Genomic DNA, 22,021 nt, shown 5'->3' on the forward strand with positions numbered 1-22,021 from the left:
TGTTTGTGGCAGCCTTGTCGGCGTGCATTTGTATATGCGTTTTGGGCCGTTGTGCCATTTGACAGCCTTGTCGGCTTTTGACATATTTGATAGCCTTGCCGGCTTTTTGATATATGTGCATATGTTCGGCGATGTATATGCCCCGCCTCTTCTGATTCTGATATAATATTTTGTACGCGCAATCGCGCAAGATAATATTCGTTCTCAACTCTGTTTAAAAATGATGATTTAGTTTGTATGTCCGTTTGGGCGCCCAAGTAGGGCACTAGTCGCGGCCCACGGGGCTGGGTCGTGACAGTAATGAGAACACATGAGAAAGAATTCATGATTCATGGATTAAGTTAGGATTCTTAATATCCATAATGGAAGGTTAGGAATACAATAACGAACATAGATACGAAACTCGTGTACATACATACATAATTACGGGCTACCAATATGTTGGGTTTAATGCCCTAGGATTTGAACTTCATAGATTTTACGAAACGGATCATGGGGAAAACGTAGAGGTTCCCACATGTAGATGGAAGTTCTACATACCTTAACTTCCCGCTTTTGGGCGTATCACAATGTCCTTCAATCCCTTCAACTTCAATCTATAGCAATACAAGTCATACGGATTCTATATTAGCAACAATATCCATGTTTTGTTCATCTAAGCATTTTATCAAACACTTAGTGGGCATGAAGCTCTATAACCCTCATAAATGACGTTTCTTCACCAAATCCCCATTCTTTTACTTCTAGCTAATACTACAATCTCAATTAGATGTAATTAACATCATTCTTCATCATCCATATGAATACAACAATCCCATTTCAACAATCCAACAATTCTAGTATAGTTCATATAATTCTCTTCAACAAACCCAATTATTATTCTCCCAAGAATTCATCAATTCACAACTATAAATGATTAGGGAGTAGAAACATTACCTTTTTGGGTAGTCACCACGAAATCAACACCCCCAAGTCCGATTTTTAGCTTAAAATGACGGCAACAACTTGTACTACACTTTATCCTTCACGAGCTTCGGGATTTGGGGCCTTAAACTTGATTGATTTTCTACTTTCTCTCTCTATCTCTCCTCTCTCTCACTTCCTCTCTCTAAAAATCTGAAATTTGAGGGAAATGGAGGCTGCTAGGGTTTTCATTTCCCTTAAATACTAAGGGGGAAATGGGTTGACCCAACTTGAAAACGGGTTGGGACCTATCTGTCTTAAAACGTCCATATCTCCCTATCCCGATGTCGCCTGTGAACCCACAACCTATGGTTGAAAAGGTATTTCAATTATCTACAACTTTAATTCGTTGAGTTTTCCCAAATTCTCAACTTACGATAGGGTTATGGCCTCCCAAAGTCAGGTGACCCGAAACGTACATACGGACCAAGATACGGTCACTGTTACGGTCCCGTAACACAAAGGACGGACCGTAACTTGGTGAAAATTTCCAGTGAGGTTCTGGAAATTTTCGATGCGTTACGGTCCATTGTTACGGCCCGTAACACGTGTTACGGTCCGTAACGTCACGTTACGCTGGCAGAATTTCCAGCGAACAGTCTTCAGTAAAATGGGCATAACTCTTTGCACAGATGTCCGTTTGTCCCCCATAATATACCGTTGGAAAGATATTTCAAAGGGCTACAACTTTCATCAAGGAAGTTTTCCCAAATTCCTAATTAATAATGGGGTTATGGTCGTTGGAAGTAAGACCTTCTATAAACTCACTTGCAAACATGCCCCGTAGAGTGGTTTTCAACTTTGCTTTGCCCAAAGACTCTTCTCATGTATTGATTGGGTTTCAAACATCATTTATACACTACTCAAATTGGGTTTATTATACCCCCATCTTATGATACAAATCTTAGCCCGAAGCTACGAGGTGTTACAGTAACACCACCTGAAATACATACAAGATACACTTTACACTTGCATTGTTCTTAGTTTCTTATTTCTCTAGTTCAACTTAGCATGATTTCAACTGGTAGCTTGCCCGGAGACTCTAGCTCAAAGCTTCTTCAAGGCTCAGGCTATTCTAACTCTTTATTTTCGATTGCATTCTTTTATACTAGTTTCTATTGCTAATTACTTCGTTATTTTGGTCACATTGATCCACGTGTCCTTGACGACATATACAAATTCAACTATGCCAATTTATGGGTAAACATAATGTGCAATCAATGGGTCGATATTTTACAGTGAAATTACTATGGAAAAGTAGTTGTAAATTTGTACATACAAAAAATAAATAAACAATCAATCAATTAAGTATGTATCACAATTCACACATAAAAAAATTATGTAATTAAGATTCCAAACTGTTGGGATCAATTATATGATTTTCTAGTATTCATTCTGCTCTAGTCGGAGTTATTTCATTCTAACATTAAATACTTTATTATTTTAAGGCAAATTAGAGATTTTATTAATTTAGAGACTATAAAAATCTCACACTTATTCTTGCAAGGAAGATTGAAGTAAGTCCGCTTTACACTGGAGGTAATGCTTACCCCTATCGGGTGTTTGCAACCAATCTATACACAAGCTTATCAATTAACAAAATTAACCTTATTTTTTAGTTAACCAAAGTTAAAATGATTAGTTGGGCGTAAACACCTGATACAAATAAATTTTTACGGATAAATCTTTCTATTTAATTGGTTGCTTCTGGATGATGAATTATAGTACTGGAGTTTAGTTGATTTTTATGTAACCTACAGGACTACTGGTATCCAGAATTATTTAGATACAGAAATCAACCAAAATTTATAAAAGTCAGTGGTCATTAAGGGGGTAGTCATGAGGTTAATTAGAAATGTATGGTGGGGACTGATAATATTTTGACCCCCTTTTAAAGTGATATGATGAGTGTGTTAATTGTCAATAAATGTTAGGACAAAGCTATTATCAATGAGTCCACTTGTAAAACATATCAACTAGAGCAAGTTGGATTTTTTGGTGTTGATATTGTCGTCGTCGTCGTCATGAACTAAGAAACTTAGAAAAAAGGAAGCAAAATATTTTAGCATTAATGAAGCATTTGAAAATAACTCAGAAAATGCTTTAAGAGCATCAATGTTCAGTGACAGAATCATAATTTTTATTAAAGAAAATCAAAATATAAAAAAGTTAAACACGCGAAAAAAGTCAATGCAACATATAATATATACATATTGACAATAGAAAAGAGACTTAAATAACGTTCTTAATTAACCAAAATGCTTGATGACCAAATTAGGACAATATAGAATTAGAAATCTTGACATACACTTGGAAAAAAGAAACGGTATTTGGAAAACAAAGTTAGTGAAGCATCAAGAGTCTAGGATGAAGGAGTATGAAACAGGAAAACAGAGACCATAATTGCTTCAAACTGCAGATTCCAGATTAATGTCAAATTTAATCAGCTATAACCAAAATTGTCCATAATCCTGTTAACATCTATGATTTTGGCAGTCTGTTAGTTAGGGGTATAAGTGAGTCAATAATTTACCGGTGAGGGTATTTTTGATACCAAAATCAAGCGGAGGGTATAATTGATCCATTTTCAACAGTTGAGGGACACCTTTTCCCACAAGTGGTCTGGATTAATAGTGTAAAGTACAACAACTTATCCAGTGTATTCCCACAGGTGGGATCTAGATTAACAGTATAAAGTATTATAGGAATTTAAAGTATTGAACAATGGGGGTAACTAAGGGTACTATCAGTGCGTTGACGCGGACGTAGGAAGAAGATCTCCATTAAAATTGCCCGAGTTCACTTCGCTTTTAGGGGTCCTTAAAGATTGTGGCTCTTCGATTCTTATAAAAAGTCAATCATTGACTTCAAAAACTGTGCAATTATTTTTGCGGGATTGGAACCCCTTGACAGCTAGTGATTCCGGCTTCATGCAGGTCAGTTTCAGCCTGTCATATGGCTACTACTATCTTCACCAATGACATAAGTGAAAAGGTAAGGAAATGAAATATGCATTTGCAAGACCAAACAAAGATATATATAAAGCTCAATTTACAAGAGTGGATCATGTTTCATGAAGTTGTAAGAAATCATAGTTGCATAAAGATCGTGAATAACAAAGAACTTAGATAGAGTACAAGATAGAAAAACTTGGACCACATTTCTTTTTCTTTCCTTCTAACTGTCAGTATGTATGTGTCCGGTGGACATTTCTCTTCTTCTTGTTATTGTGGGGTCCAGTCCCCTATCCCATATTTTAAGAAAGGAAGATTTTTCTTCCTTTGACAAATTATACATTGACAACAATTGTGGACTTGGCTAACAAGCCAATTTCTTTGTTCACATTTTCATGATGTAAGCGCTTACCTCATCATAATGTAAGCGCTTACCTCACCATAGGAAATTCATTCCTATAAATAGGCAGCTTATGGTTCATTTGTAACACACCAAAATCTCAGACAATACATCTGAGTGAGAGCAAAAGTGAGGTATTCCATAGACTGTAAGAAAATAGTCTGTGAAGAAAAATAGAGTGTGAGTGATATTGTAGTGAGGTGGGAAAATCAAAAGAGTGTTATTTCTTTTGAGGGTGTAGTGGTCTTAGGAGTATTTGTACTCGTTACTACACAGTGTAAAATTCCTCTATAGTGATATCAGCTGCTCCTCTTGGCCGTGGTTTTTTCCCTTATTCAGAAGGGTTTCCACGTAAAATCTTGGTGTCATTATTGCTGCATTTTATTCTTGCTGATTTAACCATAAGTTAGTGTTCCGCGTTTATCACTAATACCGTGAATATTATTTTTGCGGGTCTATTTTATTCCCATCAAGTGGTATAAGAGCCAAGGTTCTGTCTGAGCATGCTCTGTGGTTGCAGCACAATCTGAACTTCCACATCAGAAAAGAATTACTTTGGTATACGAATAAAATAATATTTGTATTTGTGATAAACGATGGAAGCCAACACTAGTAGAATGGTTACTTTGAGTGGCGTAAATTATGCCATTTGGAAGGGCAAAATGGAAGATTTGCTCTATGTCAAGAATTTTCATCAACCTGTCTTTGGAAATAAAAAGCCTGATAATAAATCAGATGAAGAGTGGAATTTGTTGCATCGGCAGGTTTGCGGCTTTATTAGACAGTGGGTTGACGATAATGTGTTGAACCATATTTCTGGAGAGACACATGCTCGGACCCTATGGGAGCATCTTGAAAGTTTGTATGCTCGAAAAACTGGTAATAACAAGATGTTTCTGATAAAGCAAATGCTGGGTTTAAAATACCACGATGGTTCCGCAATGACAGATCATCTGAATATTTTTCAGGGGATCATGAACCAGTTATCTGCTATGGGTATTAATTTTGATGAAGAAATTCAAGGCTTATTTCTACTTGGTTCCCTACCAGATTCTTGGGAAATTATTAGAACTTCATTATCAAATTCTGCTCCGGATGGTGTGATCTCTATGGATCTTGCCAAGAGCAGTCTTTTAAATGAAGAGATGAGAAGAAAATCTCAAGGTTCCTCCTCATCAGATGTCTTGGTGACTGACACTAGGGGGAGAGGCAAGAATCGCGGTTCTCAAAATAGAGAACATCATAGAAGCAAATCCAGAAGCAGACTTAAAGATATTGACTGCTATCATTGCAGGAAAAAAGGGCACACAAAGAAGTTCTGCCGGATTTTGAAAAAAGAGAATAGAGAAAAGGAGGAAAAGAAAGAAGATGGCAATCGTGTTGCCGCTGTCACTACAGAAGATCTTGTTACTGTCCTTGATGCGGATCTGATAAATATTGCTTGTGATGAGTCAAGCTGGGTTGTGGACAGTGGTGCCGCATCTCATGTGACATCAAGGAAGGAATTTTTCTCATCCTATACTCCGGGTGACTTTGGAACTTTGAGTATGGGTAATGAGACTGTATCCAGGGTGGCTGGTGTTGGAACGATTTGTTTGAAAACTAGTATTGGAACTAAACTAGTTTTAAACAATGTAAAGCATGCACCTGATGTTCGTTTGCACTTGATCTCTGTTGGTGTTTTGGATGATGAGGGATATGTCAGTACCAATGGTGCTGGAAAGTGGAAGCTTACTAAAGGTTCCATGATTGTGGCTCGTGGCGAAAAGCGTCGTGGTCTATACTGGACTACGGCCTCTACCTGTATTGATATGGTGAATGCAGTTGAGAGCAATAACTCTTCAACGTTATGGCATAAGAGGCTTAGCCACATTAGCGAGAAAGGACTAAATGTTCTGGCCAAAAAGAAATTATTGTCAAATTTCGAAAGTGCTAAATTAGAAAAGTGTGAGCACTGCTTGGCTGGAAAACAAAATAGAGTTTCTTTCAAGTCTCATCCTCCTTCAAGAAAGACAGAGTTGCTTGAGTTGGTGCATTCAGATTTATGTGGTCCAATGAAGACAAGGACTTTGGGTGGTGCACTTTATTTTGCTACCTTTATTGATGATTGCTCAAGGAAACTTTGGGTCTACGTCTTAAAGACTAAAGACCAAGTGTTGGGTGTCTTTAAGCAGTTTCAGGCCTCAGTTGAAAGAGAAACTGGAAAGAAGCTGAAGTGTATTCGTACTGATAACGGTGGTGAATATTGTGGACCATTTGACGAATACTGCAAGCAACAGGGTATCAGACACCAGAAGACTCCTCCTAAGACTCCTCAGCTTAATGGTTTAGCAGAGAGGATGAACAGGACCTTGATGGAAAGAGTCAGATGTTTGCTTTCTGAAGCAAAGTTGCCGAATTCCTTTTGGGGTGAGGCTTTATTGACCGCTGCACATGTTATTAATCTATCCCCTGCGGTTGCTTTGCAAAGTGATGTTCCAAACAGAGTTTGGTATGGAAAGGATGTTTCCTATGACCACTTGAAAGTGTTTGGTTGTAAAGCTTTTGTACATGTGCCTAAAGATGAAAGGTCGAAATTAACTGCCAAGACAAGGCAGTGCATCTTCATTGGTTATGGCCTTGATGAGTTTGGTTATAGGCTATATGATCCAATTGAGAAGAAGGTTGTGAGAAGCCGTGATGTTATCTTCATGGAGGATCAAACCATTGAAGATATTAACAAAGCGGAGAATATAAAATCTTCAAGTTCTGAATGTTTAGTTAATCTTGATCAAGTTCCTCATACAAATGCTGATGAAGTTGGTGGGCTCGATGACGATGGTGATGCCCAGAATCATGTTCCAGATCAGCATGTTGATGATGATAACGATGCTGCTATTGATGAAGTAGATGCTCCTACTCATGAAGTCGTGGATGAGTCAGATATTCCACTTAGAAGGTCTACTAGACAGCATGTTCCTTCTTCCCGTTATTCACCTAATGAGTATGTATTACTCACTGATGGGGGAGAACCTGAATGTTATGAGGAGGCCATGGAAGATGAGCACAAGGATCAATGGATTGAAGCCATGCAAGATGAGATGAAATCTCTGCGTGAGAACCATACTTATGAGTTGGTGAACTTGCCTAAGGGCATGAGAGCTTTGAAGAACAAGTGGGTGTTCAAAGTTAAAGTCGAAGAACACAGCTTGAAGCCCAGATACAAAGCTAGATTGGTTGTTAAGGGATTTGGTCAAAGGAAAGGTATTGACTTTGACGAAATATTTTCTCCTGTCGTGAAAATGTCCTCCATTCGGACAGTTCTTGGTTTGACTGCTAGTCTTGATTTGGAGATTGAGCAGATGGATGTGAAGACTGCTTTTCTTCATGGTGACTTAGAAGAGGAGATTTATATGGAACAACCTGAAGGCTTTAAGGCAAAAGGTAAAGAAAATCTTGTATGCAAACTCAAGAAGAGTCTCTATGGATTGAAGCAAGCTCCCAGACAGTGGTACAAGAAGTTTGAGTCTGTTATGGGGGAGCAAGGCTACAAGAAGACTTCTTCAGATCACTGTGTGTTTGTACAAAGATTTTCTGATGGTGACTTTATCATCCTTCTGCTATATGTGGATGATATGTTGATTGTAGGCAAAAATGCTTCCAGGATTGACGAGTTGAAGAAACAGTTGAGTAAGTCTTTTGCAATGAAAGACTTGGGTCATGCTAAGCAGATTTTGGGCATGAGAATTACTCGTTCGAGAGATGAAAAGAAGCTTTATTTGTCGCAGAAAAAGTACATAGAACGTGTACTAGAGCGCTTCAATATGAAGAGTGCTAAGTGGGTTAGCACACCTCTTCCTGGTCATCTGAAATTGAGCAAAAAGATGTGTCCTACAACAACAGAGGAAAAACAGAGAATGGCCAAGATTCCTTATTCCTCTGCCGTCGGAAGTTTAATGTATGCAATGGTATGCACTCGACCAGATATTGCTCATGCAGTCGGTGTTGTTAGCAGATTTCTCGAAAATTCAGGGAAAGAGCATTGGGAAGCTGTGAAGTGGATACTCAGGTATCTAAGAGGAAGATCAGATGAATGCTTGTGTTTTGGAGGATCAAATCCAATTTTGAAGGGCTATACAGATTCTGATATGGCAGGTGACCTTGATAACAGAAAATCCACTACTGGATATTTGTTTACTTTTTCAGGGGGAGCTATATCATGGCAGTCAAAGTTGCAGAAGTGTGTCGCACTATCTACAACGGAAGCGGAGTATATTGCGGCTACTGAAGCTGGCAAAGAGATGATATGGCTCAAGAGATTCCTTCAAGAACTTGGATTGCAGCAAATGGAGTATGTTGTCTATTGTGACAGTCAGAGTGCAATAGACTTGAGCAAGAACTCCATGTACCATGCGAGAACAAAACACATCGATGTCAGATATCATTGGATTCGTGAGCAATTGGAAAGCGAATTGTTCCAAGTCAAGAAGATTCACACGAATGAAAATCCTGCAGATATGCTGACCAAGGCGGTACCGAGAGACAAGTTCGAATCGTGCAAAGAACTTGTCGGCATGCACTCAAATTAGAAGCCAGTGTACCCTCCTTCAGGTGAATGGGACTGGAGGGGGAGATTTGTGGGGTCCAGTCCCCTATCCCATATTTTAAGAAAGGAAGATTTTTCTTCCTTTGACAAATTATACATTGGCAACAATTGTGGACTTGGCTAACAAGCCAATTTCTTTGTTCACATTTTCATGATGTAGGCGCTTACCTCATCATAATGTAAGCGGTTACCTCACCATAGGAAATTCATTCCTATAAATAGGCAGCTTATGGTTCATTTGTAACACACCAAAATCTCAGACAATACATCTGAGTGAGAGCAAAAGTGAGGTATTCCATAGACTGTAAGAAAATAGTCTGTGAAGAAAAATAGAGTGTGAGTGATATTGTAGTGAGGTGGGAAAATCAAAAGAGTGTTATTTCTTTTGAGGGTGTAGTGGTCTTAGGAGTATTTGTACTCGTTACTACACAGTGTAAAATTCCTCTATAGTGATATCAGCTGCTCCTCTTGGCCGTGGTTTTTTCCCTTATTCAGAAGGGTTTCCACGTAAAATCTTGGTGTCATTATTGCTGCATTTTATTCTTGCTGATTTAACCATAAGTTAGTGTTCCGCGTTTATCACTAATACCGTGAATATTATTTTTGCGGGTCTATTTTATTCCCATCAGTTATTACATTTCTTGTAGCCAATTATTTGGTTCCTCTTTCATAATCTATCACACCTTGTAGTCGAATATTAATCATCTTAGTCATTAATTTCTTCCCAACAGTATCTAACACTACTTTGAAGAGAGCTTTGTAGTAACAGAATTTCTTCAAGTAACTTTTTTGCATGCTATATTATAAATTTATACATCTAGAGAATGCAGGGAGAAAATTCATAACCAGATGGGATATATAGTAACTCTAGTTACTCCAGTTTTGAGGAAACAACTCCAATAACTTTTGTTTGTCCGTTCTTATTCACCAGTGGAAATAATACAATTCCTACATAGGAATCAATTTATTTTAAGAATGTAGAAAGCTTTGGAAAACCAAAGTTAAAGGCAGACAAACAATGAATTTAAGCCCTATTGTCTTAAAAAGAACATCGATATCCCAAGATGCGTTCCTTGAAACTAAACTTCTTTTACCTGTAAGCCATTTTATAAGATGGAATGGAAGAAAGCTACTGATAGAAAATAGAGAGTTGAGAAGGGGAATAAAACCAAAAGCGTAAGAATTTTAACAGCTCATAGAAAGCCAAAGATACACGGTAAATGTTTAGTTTTGATACACAAAGTAAAGACACATTGCAAAAAACTGTCATAAGGTATGTCTAGCTAAAAGTCTTAAATACTTCAGATTTGATTTAAATACCAAGAGCAGACATGTCGAACCAATTACTTCTTGGCTTTTTCTATATAATAGGAACATCCTCTCCTTCGAGCGAAACACCTAATAAAGGATCTCTGATAACTGAGAGTAGAAAATTCATTAAAATAATTATCTTAAATAGACTCCCTCCATTCCATATTAAGTGACTTTTTACGCTTTTTATTTTATTTCAAAATAAGTAACTTTTTAAGATTTCATGAATATTTTGGACTGATTCTCCCAAAATTGCCCTTATTTAAGTAATCAAGGTTTCATTAATTACATTTTCTTTTACTACGCATTTAATTATATAAGCACAATATTTTATATATGTCAAATGAACTGCTGTATACATTATCCGCAGTATCATGTTAGCATAACTCTTCTCCTATGTATCAAAACGAATAGTAGTCACTCCCTGAAAATAAATTTTGAAGAGTCATTTGAAATAGTTCAGTACTTCATGGATATGAAACTTGAAGAAATTTAAACCTTCTTTTATAGGATAATTTTGGAGGGAAATGTTCAAAAGTTGGCTCCAATTTTAAATTTTCATTCATAATCTTGATTTACAATTGAAATTTTTACATTTTGTGATTTTTGTTCTAAAGTTTCATCTATTAACTGTACGTACTCCAAAAGCTTCATTGAAGTCATTAAGCTTTGTTAGTTGAAGGTTTAATGATACCTTCTCGTTAATTGTTCATCCAACTAAAGTTTTAATTATCTACTACTCAATACCCAATGTTAACTTAAAATATAATTAGGGGTAAGTTAATAAAAACACTCCTAATTTCCTAGGAGTGATCCATTTTTTAAGAACTGTGCATGAGCTAAAAAAGTCACTTATCATGGAATGGAGGGAGTATTGTTTACAATGTACGTATTGGCTATTTTTAGTGGGTACCCTAAAGCAGGAGTGACAGCAAGAGAGCGAGAGGGACGTACTTACAACTCAATTTTGCTAGAGAAAACAATGTAGGAGTTCACATCGCAAACCAATGGAGCAGAGTAAGTAGGCTGAAGGGTAGCAGATGCGGATTTCTTTGTCATAATAAACTACCCAAAATAAATAATAATCTATCATATACCCACCAAAGTACCCAACAAATAGTGACTACAAAGAAAGTAAACTAAACAAAAAAAAGAAGGTGCAAATGAAGAAGGTATTGAAATCAGCATCAGAGTTTGAAGAAATTTGACAAAGAATGCATTGGTGTGAACATTTGTTTAATTCTTCTCTAGTTTACCCAAAAAAGCAAAAGAAACTTGCTATTGTATGGTTGTGACTTTCCCCAGACCCTACTTGTAGGATTACACTGGGTATGTTATTGTTGTTGGTTGTTACTTTGTTTTCCTGATTTGTGCATTTTGAGATGGAAGCGGGTGACTTGTTTTTGAGCAGAGACCCAAGATACGACAGACGATATAACACCAAAGTGGAATACACGTGGGTTGCTGCAAAAAGAAGGAGATACACGTGTTAGCCAATGGAATAGGCAGACAAAGCCCAAACTCACAGTACACTTTAATTTGCTGTTTGTACAATATATTGATGTTGTGTTAGTACACCTTGTTGTTGGCTTCTAAAATATACTAGAGGCGCATGGCCCGTGCTTTTCAACGATGGTCAATTAATGGATGCTTTCCATTGTCGTCATGTTTACAAAGGTGTATTTAGGTGACAGGATTAATAATGTCAAATAAAAGTAAAAACCAAGTATTAATTCAACCCTCAAGTAAGGACAGAACATCAAAATTACATACTTGCTAAAGATACAGCAACACAAATACACACTTTTACAAATGTATTGATGCAAAAGTATGTCCAGATACAAGAGCTGCATCTTTTCGCTTCTTGCCATTACAAGGCCGTCTCATTACCTGCAATTTGTTGAACAAATTATTAATTGGAGGAAAAAACTGAAAAAAGAAGGAAAATGTGTATCCATGAAACATAAAAAGATTTCCAGAAACTAAATAAAGGAGCAGTTAATACCTGTAGTCAGTGGCGGAGTCAAGGGTGTTCAAATTTATTTAATCTATATATTGAGGGTGTTCAATATGTATATATATATCTATAATGTGTAATAATTGACATATCTACACGGTATAATTTTTTAGTGAAGGGCATTCAGTTGAACACCCTTTCTGGGCTGTGGCTCCGACGGTGCCTGTAGTCATGAATTCTCACATGCATGTACAAAAGTAGTTAACAGAAGAAACAAATGTGCCAAAATGTAAAATTTAGCAGCAGCTAGTCCATTACCAGAGTGAAAGTAACCAGAAAATAAAATTAAGCAGGATTTGGTCCATATCCAGAGCGAAAGCAACCAGAGTACCAGATGTTATGAATCATCCAAAACAAAAAATCCGGTTAGAAATAAACGAAGTGCATGTGGAACATATTCACTCAAAATAGAAACAGGAAGGACACACCTGATCTGATTGTGCAAATATCGTTTATACCATCAGTGCATACAACTTAAAACAGATTAACATCTTACTGACTAAAACATAATTGAAAACTGAAAACGGAACTCTAATCACGATTGCAACTCATCTCATGTTGCTCTCTTAACTCAAGACCTGAGCTCCTTTTAATTTTTGAAACCAAGGCTTGGGCTACTCTTTATCGTTGTAATCACCTTCGTTGTCATGATAGCCTGGTAAATTCATATGTTCCTCACTTAACTTATATCTCTCACCACCAGATGGTCCAATAAAATTGGTGGCCTAAATTTAGAACATAATAATAGATTTTAATCAAAATTTCAAATTGAACTTGAAGTTTTCTTCAGATATCATAAGCAAACACTGATTTCAAATCAAAACTTCAAATTTGAGCTCCAAATTACATGGTCAAACACCTACAATATGTGTACGAGAAAAAAATGAAAGGGAAAAGAGCCAAATTCAGCAGCAAATCCAAGATTTGAAGCTCATGGGTTCCTAGTAATTTTAAATTAATAAATAATAACCGCATAAAGGTATTGATATGCAATACAAAGGCCTACCCTCGCCAGTGGTGGTTTTTGTAGAGAATACGAAAGTGAAGATTAAAACTATCATACGGGAGCAAAACTTTAGTTGGTACTTTCATTGCCGTTTTAGTACTGGGTTCCCAGCTCTATATCTATATTTGTTCGATGGACTTCTCAATATAAATACTCTAGATCCGCCCTTGATGCTGCTATTTCCAGAACATGGATCCAAACAACAAGAAAAGCAGAGGAGAATTCGCAGTATATCACCAGAGAAACTACCATGTGTTTAACTACAACATACACCAGTGTGATCCCACAAATGGGACATTCTTTTTTTCTTGTTTCTTATTTTTTATATATTTTTATTTTTTTTGTTGAAGGAAATTAGAATCAAGAAGAAAGGTGACCTTTTGAGATAATGTATAACCGATGATACATGTGAACAATATACTGACGTACAATGGTAAATTTGTCCCTTTTCTGCAATTGAGTTATAATGCCTTTGACACCCTGTCACCATTGTGGTTGGACTTGTTAGAAATAAGGTTACTGGTGGTGGTAGGGGTGGAAGCTGGTAGAGTTGCTATTTATGTCTCTTTGTTGGTGGCGATTTTGTTGAAAGAATTGGTCGTCTTTGGCATGGAACGACAATGAAGATAAGAGGATGATTACTAGGAAGAAGGATAAATAATTGGCGAATCCATGGAATATGTTGAAAATAATACTCTTATCCTTTGAATAGCTGAAAGGTTTATGATAAAGGATAAAATATGATTATTAGATAATAAATGAAGACAAAATGAGAATAAATAAATAAAGTAACGACGCGATAACACCAAATTGATCGTTATATAAAATGAGACTTTTCGTCGTTACGTAACGATGATGAATTTAGATGTGATACAATAAAATTAATGTTACACTCCATAATAATCCGTGCTACTTGTATTAAAACAAGAAAGAATGAGTTAAGAAGGTTCAAGAAAAGTTAATCGAGTTAGTAAGAATATCGTTATATATATATGGTTTCCTTAAGTATCCCAAGGTGACACGGTTACCTAAAGGATTTGAAATCGCGCTATGAGTATGTATATTAGGTAATGCGAGTGACTTTTAAAGTATTTGAGATTATTAGTAATGATATAGAGGATGGATAAAAGATATGAATATACTTTTGCGATTGGAGTTTCGTCAAAGCTTTGTGAGTTCTCTAGTTATGTTTAAGGTTATTGTGATTCTCTGGACCCTTCGAGATGTGTATATGGATTTTTATTGATGTATATAAGTGTGTATATGTATGCATAAGAGGTTACATGAGGTTGGAAGAGGATTAGAAGTTAAACGAAATGAATCGGAACAACTTCAGTAAAATTTCGGACCCGATTTTAGTCTATATTGTAGGAGGCATATCTCCTTGTATATGAGGAGTTTTAAGGTGTTTCAAAAGCCTAAAATGAAGTTCATCGAGTCTAGTTTGTAATGCAACAAACCGCTCGTCAAAATGATAACGGGATAAGGAGATATGGACGATTCAAGTTGGATTATTAAGTGGGGATTAAGACTTAATATTCACAAATTTTGCACTAGTGGCCGTGTGGGGTCCACTAGCACATAACAAATCAGATTTTTTTTGCCCATGCTTAGTTGGGGGAACGTGTATGACTATATTGGGCAGCAAAATGGTCTCCTTGTTGACCAAAAGTTGCATGCCAACTCATTTTCCAATCCCACAAATTGACAAGAGAGAGAAGCTCTCATCTTCACCAACTAGAGAAAGAGAGCCACGGCCATGGCAGCTCCACCACCAAAAACGGCCAGCTCTTCCATTTACTTCTCACCATTAAACCCCTAAAGTGTTCTACACATTCACCATTAAGTTTCAAGTGAAGGAGAAACCATAAACATGCCATCCATGCCCTTGAAGCTCACGGCCAGAACTTCGTTCTCCAAGTTGATAAAAAAAAAATCAGTTTCTCCATCAAATCAACTCCTCATCAAGTGCATAAGAACGTGTAGTAGTTGTTGGAAAGAAACAAGGAGGTGTAACCTTTCAATAGGGTTGAAGATTCGGCCAAGGTGGAAGAACAAGTTGTAAGGTAAGAATGATCATTGTTCTTGTGTTGTATGATGATTTGAATGTATAATTCATGCATGTTGTTGTTGGATTATTGTTGTGGTTGAAGTAGGGGGCTGAGCCGTGAGCTTGGTGAAGCCATGGTTGGTTTCATTTTGCATGTATTGTTGATGAATTGAATGTGTGTCAACATATGGAAATGAACAAAGATTGTAGAAGTTGGTTTATGATGTTGCAAGTTGGTATTGGACTGTTTTAGGGGGATTTAGGGACTGTTTTGTGTCACATTTTGATTGTTGTTGTTATGGACATTGTGGTGTATTGTATGCATGTTGAAAATGTGAATTGAGGTGTTAAAGAAATGAATTATGTTGAAGTATACAAGCAGTCCAAACCGTGGACTGTTTTAGTGTTAAAAGTGAATTTGTGTATGTTGAGTGTTGATTATTGTTATGAACGATTAGTGGAAGTGAAGCTTAATGATTCAAGTTGAAATTGAGATGGTTTGTGGGCTGTTGTAAGAATGAAAATAATGGTAAAACAGTTCCAAGAATCGTAAAGGTAACATTGTTAAATGTGTTGTTGTCGTTGTAAGGTTATAGTGTCGACAATGTAGCTATTTGCGTACGAATTTGGTGATATATTTATCGTGTGACTGCTGGTCGTATTTTACTGAAATTATATGAAACGAATACATGAAATAATGTGTAAGAATCATATGTGGTTTGCTTGGTATGTTCGTAAACGTTTGCAAGAATTCCGGGCACCTTTATGTTGTTGGCTAGGGACTGTTTTGGGCGTGTTGTTGATTAGGGACTGTTTTGGACGTGTTGTGGTTAGGAACTGTTTTGGACATGTTGTCTTCTTTAAATTGGAAAGACTAATGATAGTTAAGAATATATATTGTATTTACGTTGTTTGGGTTGTTGTAAAGTTGTTACACGAAAACGTTAAGGCTACGGATTATTAGGAGTAACTTGAGAATGTAGTAGCCGTATGTGAATCGTTATGGAATGTTGTGAATGTGGGCTATTTGGAATGTTATGTGGGCTGTCCGGATTGGTATTGAACATATGATTATTGATGTTGGATTGGTTGTGTGTAGTTGGTTTGAATGCGAACGAAATGTCGTCTAAATGTTTGAAAGGGATTGTTAACGCTAAAATACATATTGAATTCCCTCGTAGACTAATTGTAGCTCTTGATATCTTGATATAGGATAAGTACTATTGGGCAGCAAGTACAAGTTATAATACGACTAAACGCTAAAGGTATGTAAAGCGCAACCCTTCTTTCTTTTGGCATGCCTTAGTTTTCAATAGGCTACATTACGAGCCTCGAGGAGATTCTAAATTCGAAATCCGAGTACGTTATGATCCTTATATATATTTCTTGGCATTCTTATGTATGTTGTGATGAAGTATGAACCATTATGTCTTCGAAAACATTGATTTCCAAACTTTGTACAAAAAGTTGTTTTAAAGAATTCCGTAACTACGAAATGCCATATCTTTTGCATAAAGGCTCGGATTGCTCCAATATTTTTATAGGAGTTTCCATGATGTATAATGAGTATGTTTTACATAGGCGGGCCCGACTCGGGTCAATACCCGTCCGTGGGTCCCACGACTTTCCTTTATGTAATTCGGACGACTTTTGAAAGAATTTGGTATGATTATCATTTCGAATTTCAAGTATGGTCAGTTACTTATATTTGATGTCTATGATAATGATTTTATGCATATGGTTACTCATGACTCTGCTCGTGCGTTCTGTTATATCTTTCGCCGGTTCCCGGGCCGGTTCTGTTGTCGTGCACACTTTGATGTACTCCGGAGTTATGCTGTGTTTATGGTTCACCGAGCTACTCGCCAATGAGGGTCGGGTTCCACTTATATTTGGTGTTATGCTGTGTATGGTGGTATGCTGTGTATGTGACGAAGGTACGGAGATTTTAAACTTTCTGGTGTTATGCTGTGTTATGGCGCCATCGACGGGCGGGCGACCATATTCTTCTGTACCCTACGCATGACTTATGTTTTAAAGTAAACATTTTGATATGTTAAATTTATACTTATGTTCTGTACTACTATTTCGTTTATGCCTCAGATTTGTTTCTGTATTTTCTGCTTTGCATACTCAGTACATATTTCGTACTGACCCCCTTTCTTCGGGGGGCTGCGTTTCATGCCCGCAGGTACAGACGTACAGTTTGGTGATCCACCAGTTTAGGACACCTCTTTTGCTATTTGGAGTGCTCTTCTCATTCCAGAGCCTACATTTTGGTATATATGTTCGTTCGTCACATATGTATACATTTGTTCAGGGGTACGGCGGGGCCCTGTCCCGCCATATGTTTCGGTTGGTCTGTTTAGAGGTCTGTAGACGTATTTGTGGGTGTGTGTGCCTATTTCTGTACATATGTGTTTGTATGACCCTATTCGTTATGGCAGCCTGGTCGGCGTGCACTTTGTATATGTTTTGGCCGTTGCGCCATCTGTTAGCCTTGCCGGCTTTTGATACATTTGATAGCCTTGTCGGCTTTTGATACATTTGATAGCCTTGCCGGCTTTTTGATATATATATATGTCCGCACATGGTTGCTGTAACACCTCGTGCATTCGGGCTAAGATTTGTCTCATAAGACGGAGGTATAATGAACCCAATTTGAGTAGTGTATAAATGGTGTTTGAAACCCAATCAAGACATGAGAAGAGCCTTTGGGCAAAGCAAAGTTGAAAGCCACTCTACGGGGCATGTTTGCAAGTGAGTTTGTAGAAGATCTTACTTCCAACGACCATAACCCCTTTATTAATTTGGAATTTGGGAAAACTTCCTTGATGAAAGTTGTATCCCTTTGAAATAGCTTTTCCAACGGTATATTATGGGTCTTGAACGGAGCTGTGTACAAAAAGTTGTGCCCGTTTTACTAAACAGTGTTATGTCAGTTTACGGTGGAAACATACGGACCGTAAAAATTATACGGTGGAACATACGGACCGTAAAAATTATACGGGCCGTATATTCCAGCCGTATAATTGGTCCAGAATGTCCAAATCACTAGAATGGTTTTACGGTATGATATACGGTCCGTACAAATTATACGGGACGTAAAATTGAGCGTAAAATGGGTCCGAAAGTAATTTTAAAACTTCGTTCTAAGGCTTTTTCACTTCATTCTTCACACCCCCAAGCCCTAGAATGACCTTCTATTCTCTCCCATCATCAAGAACATTAAGGTAAGCCTATTCTAATCATTCCAAGTCAATTCTAAAGTATATCCTTGTAATCTAAGCAAGAAATCATTGTTCATAAACTAGGGTTTTCAAGAAAACCCATCTCAAGGTTCAAGAACCAAGATTTTTGGAAAACTTCTTCAAGTTCAAATCTTTAATTCAAGTTTGGAGTATTACCAGGTATGTAGAGTTACTATCTACGTGTTGGAACATCATTGTTCTTCCCCACGCCTCCTAATCCATAAAGTATGAAACTTTACAAAACTAGGGTTTCTATTCTATACTATGCTCATGATAACCCTAGGTCCATGTCTATGACTATATTATGTTTGAATTGTTATTATTCTATCATTGTGTTCTTAATACTCATTATGATTATTGAGAATCTGTCCGTAATCCATGAAAACCCATATTTTGTATTCCATGGGTTCTTGCATGCATGTTTTGACTAAGAATGATTATCTCATGAATATCCTACAATGTCTACAATTTTTTCATGCAACTATATTATATAATTACTTTCATGCTATGATACAAGATACATACATACTAAATACAAGTTATTTCATGAAACCGTATTTACAAGTTATTTCATGAAACCATGTCTACAAGCTATTTCATGAAACCATGTTTACAAGTTATTTCGTGAAATCATGATTACAAGACAAGCACAAGTTAATTCACGAAAATCATGGGCTTCTTAGCCAACTATATTATGTTCATGTTTTTGGGAGTTGCACGAATTACCGAGAAGGCTCAGATAGCCTGAAACTATGTAGCCACCATAGGACAAGGATCGCTTCGCCCAGTTAGGACGATACCTTAATTTTACACTGAATGGATCCATCATGCACGTTACCACCTTATACTCTGACAAGGTATGAGGGCTCCGCTGGTCCGGCGAGGTACCAGACTCCACGTATCCACGTGGTGATATCATGTGTCGGTTTATGAAATGCTCTCCCTACTTATCATGTTTTACTTATGTTATATATACATATATGTACTCATGCTCATGTTTATGTCCAGGGTTTTCAGTTTCAGTTCTTATCATGTTATTCCATGTCCCATGTTGTTTCTTTCAGTTGCTTTACATACCAGTACATTCAATGTGCTGACGTCCCCTTTTATTGCCCGGGGGCCTGCATTTCACGATGCAGGTACGGATTTACAGGACGACGCTTCTGCTCATTAGGATTTGCACGTACCAGCTTATTGGTAAGCCCCATCTCATTCGGGGTTTAGGCTTTATCCTTCCTTATCTAGTTTTGCATCTAAAGGTATGCTGGGGGCCTTGTCCCAGCAAGTATGTTACGTGTTTTTTTTTTCAGACTCATGTTAGAGGTTTCATAGACAAGACAAGTGTCATGGTAGACTTCCAGAGTTGGTTAGCCGGTTTGGATCATTTATGATATTATTCGCATTCATGACTTAATCAAGTATTTATATTTAATATTATGACTACTATGTTTTATAAAGCTCATCATGCACGTCACGTTATATTTCCGCTCATGTATGCCTCATGATGGTTCAGCAAGCCATGTGGTTCGCTCGGTCACATGCAGTTAGGCACCGAGTGCCGTGTTACGCCCAGGCCATGGTTCGGGGCGTGACAGTTGCGTTGAAATGTGTTTGATACAGTTTGATATAATTAAAGACAGCGTGTGATATTTGTGCCGTATGCGCTATTCTGTGTGTGATTCGATTTGGATAAGTGTGTTACAATTTGATATGTTTGTCTGTCTGGGTGTCCAAGTAGGGCACCAGTCGCGGCCCACGGGGTTGGGTCGTGACAATTAAAATAACAAGCAAAATAAACATTTCATTTAAACTAACAACACAATACAATATATTAAATAACAACCTTCCAAACAAGTGGTTAAACATTGTGAACAAAATAACATGAAAAAAGGTCTTTGCCAACTACCAAGCAAAACAGAAAAAACAATTCTAAGTCTGCATTCAACACTAAATCATAGGCGTAAAACATCCTGAATTAAATAAAAATAGACTAAAGAAAGACACCGATAAGAACGATCAACAAATCTAATCCAGATGACCAAGACTCAGTCCTGTGATCACAGTGCTCTTACTGGTGTTGGCCACCATTTTTCTGTAATTGGTAATACTTGTAACGCAGCACAGCTTGGTGCTGATACTTCTAGCCAATCCGGCATCATGAATATACGAGGGTAGATACAACTTTCCACTTTATCCGTTCGTAAATTGTACACGACAACACAATAATTGCCTGCACGACAGCATATAAGATCCTCATTGTTTGGGTGGAAAGCTAGTACATAAAAAACATTTGTGTCATCAGAACGTTGTGGTAGTGTGAATGTAGGGATTCTCTCATGCACCAATGTCCATTTCCCCATTGTGTACTCCCCCTCAAGCTCCCATACACGTATACAACGGGATGAACTTGGCAGCAGAGTTACTTGAACAAACCGTAGACGACCTCGACACACTCCCAATTTAGAAGACAGCTGATAATGATACGGAGGAATATCACGAGCCACAAGTGGTAAATCAATAATGTGTACAATTTGATCATCATTTGTGATGAATGGATCAAATGCCAGAACAAAGTCATCAACCGGAGGGCTACAATATAACATTCGTCCACAAGCAATAAGTGAAGTCTTGGTATCATCTCTAAAGTCCTCCAAAGTGCACGGAGATGTAACAACCAATTGGGTCCATCTTCCTTTCTCGGACGAAAATATCTCCCCTTTAATCCTCCTACTATTACGAGGAAAATATCGTATCACCCGATACTCGTAACGAGCATTATTATTATCTGGCTCAATCACGAAACCAATACATCCACCACTATATAGGGAAGGTGGAAGAATAATCCATTGCCTAGTAAGAATATTACAAATGGAGCAATTATTTCTTCCATCAGAGCATAAAATTAAGTCACCATAGGATGCTTCTAAGCGTATGTTATCGGTTTGACTAAGGAGAAACCCTAAATCTACATGACTTGATATACCATGTTTTAGTTTTGGACACTCTACATAACCTACACGTGTATTATTATTTTTCTGACCAAGTAATACCACAAGAGTAAAGGGTTCCTCCTTATCTTGATGGTGAAAGGTGGAGGTAGTAACGAAGTAATCTGAGGAGATTAGAGACAACCAACGTTTGCAAACCAATTTGCAACGAATTGCTACTTTGCTATTTGGTAGTCTTATGAGGATTTCATTAAGGAGTTCGTCTGTCAGATTGTTGAAAATAGATAGCAACCCCTTCTTACGAGGAACCAACTTTCTGTGGGGTCCAGTCCCCTATCCCATATTTTTAAGGAAGGAAGATTTTTCTTCCTTTGACAAAATCACATTGGTAGCAATTGTGAAATTGGACAACAAGCTAATTCTTTTGTTCACATTTTCGTGATGTAAGCGCTTACCTCATCATAGTCGTGATGTAAGCGCTTATCTCATCATAGGAAATTCATTCCTATAAATAGGCAGCTTATAGTTCATTTGTA

General features: G+C 37.4%; 1 protein-coding gene across 1 annotated transcript; it reads right to left on the reverse strand.

The window, feature by feature from the left end:
- Positions 1–20,594: 20,594 nt before the first annotated feature.
- On the reverse strand, positions 20,595–21,523 carry LOC132599988 (uncharacterized). The gene is made up of 2 exons (XM_060313128.1): positions 21,507–21,523; positions 20,595–21,387 (listed from the first exon to the last, which is right to left on the reverse strand). The coding sequence occupies exons 1-2, from the start codon at positions 21,521–21,523 to the stop codon at positions 20,595–20,597; spliced, it is 810 nt and encodes a 269-aa protein (XP_060169111.1).
- Positions 21,524–22,021: the final 498 nt, after the last annotated feature.

This window comes from Lycium barbarum, chromosome 6 (assembly GCF_019175385.1).
Source record: "Lycium barbarum isolate Lr01 chromosome 6, ASM1917538v2, whole genome shotgun sequence".
NCBI lineage: Eukaryota > Viridiplantae > Streptophyta > Magnoliopsida > Solanales > Solanaceae > Lycium > Lycium barbarum.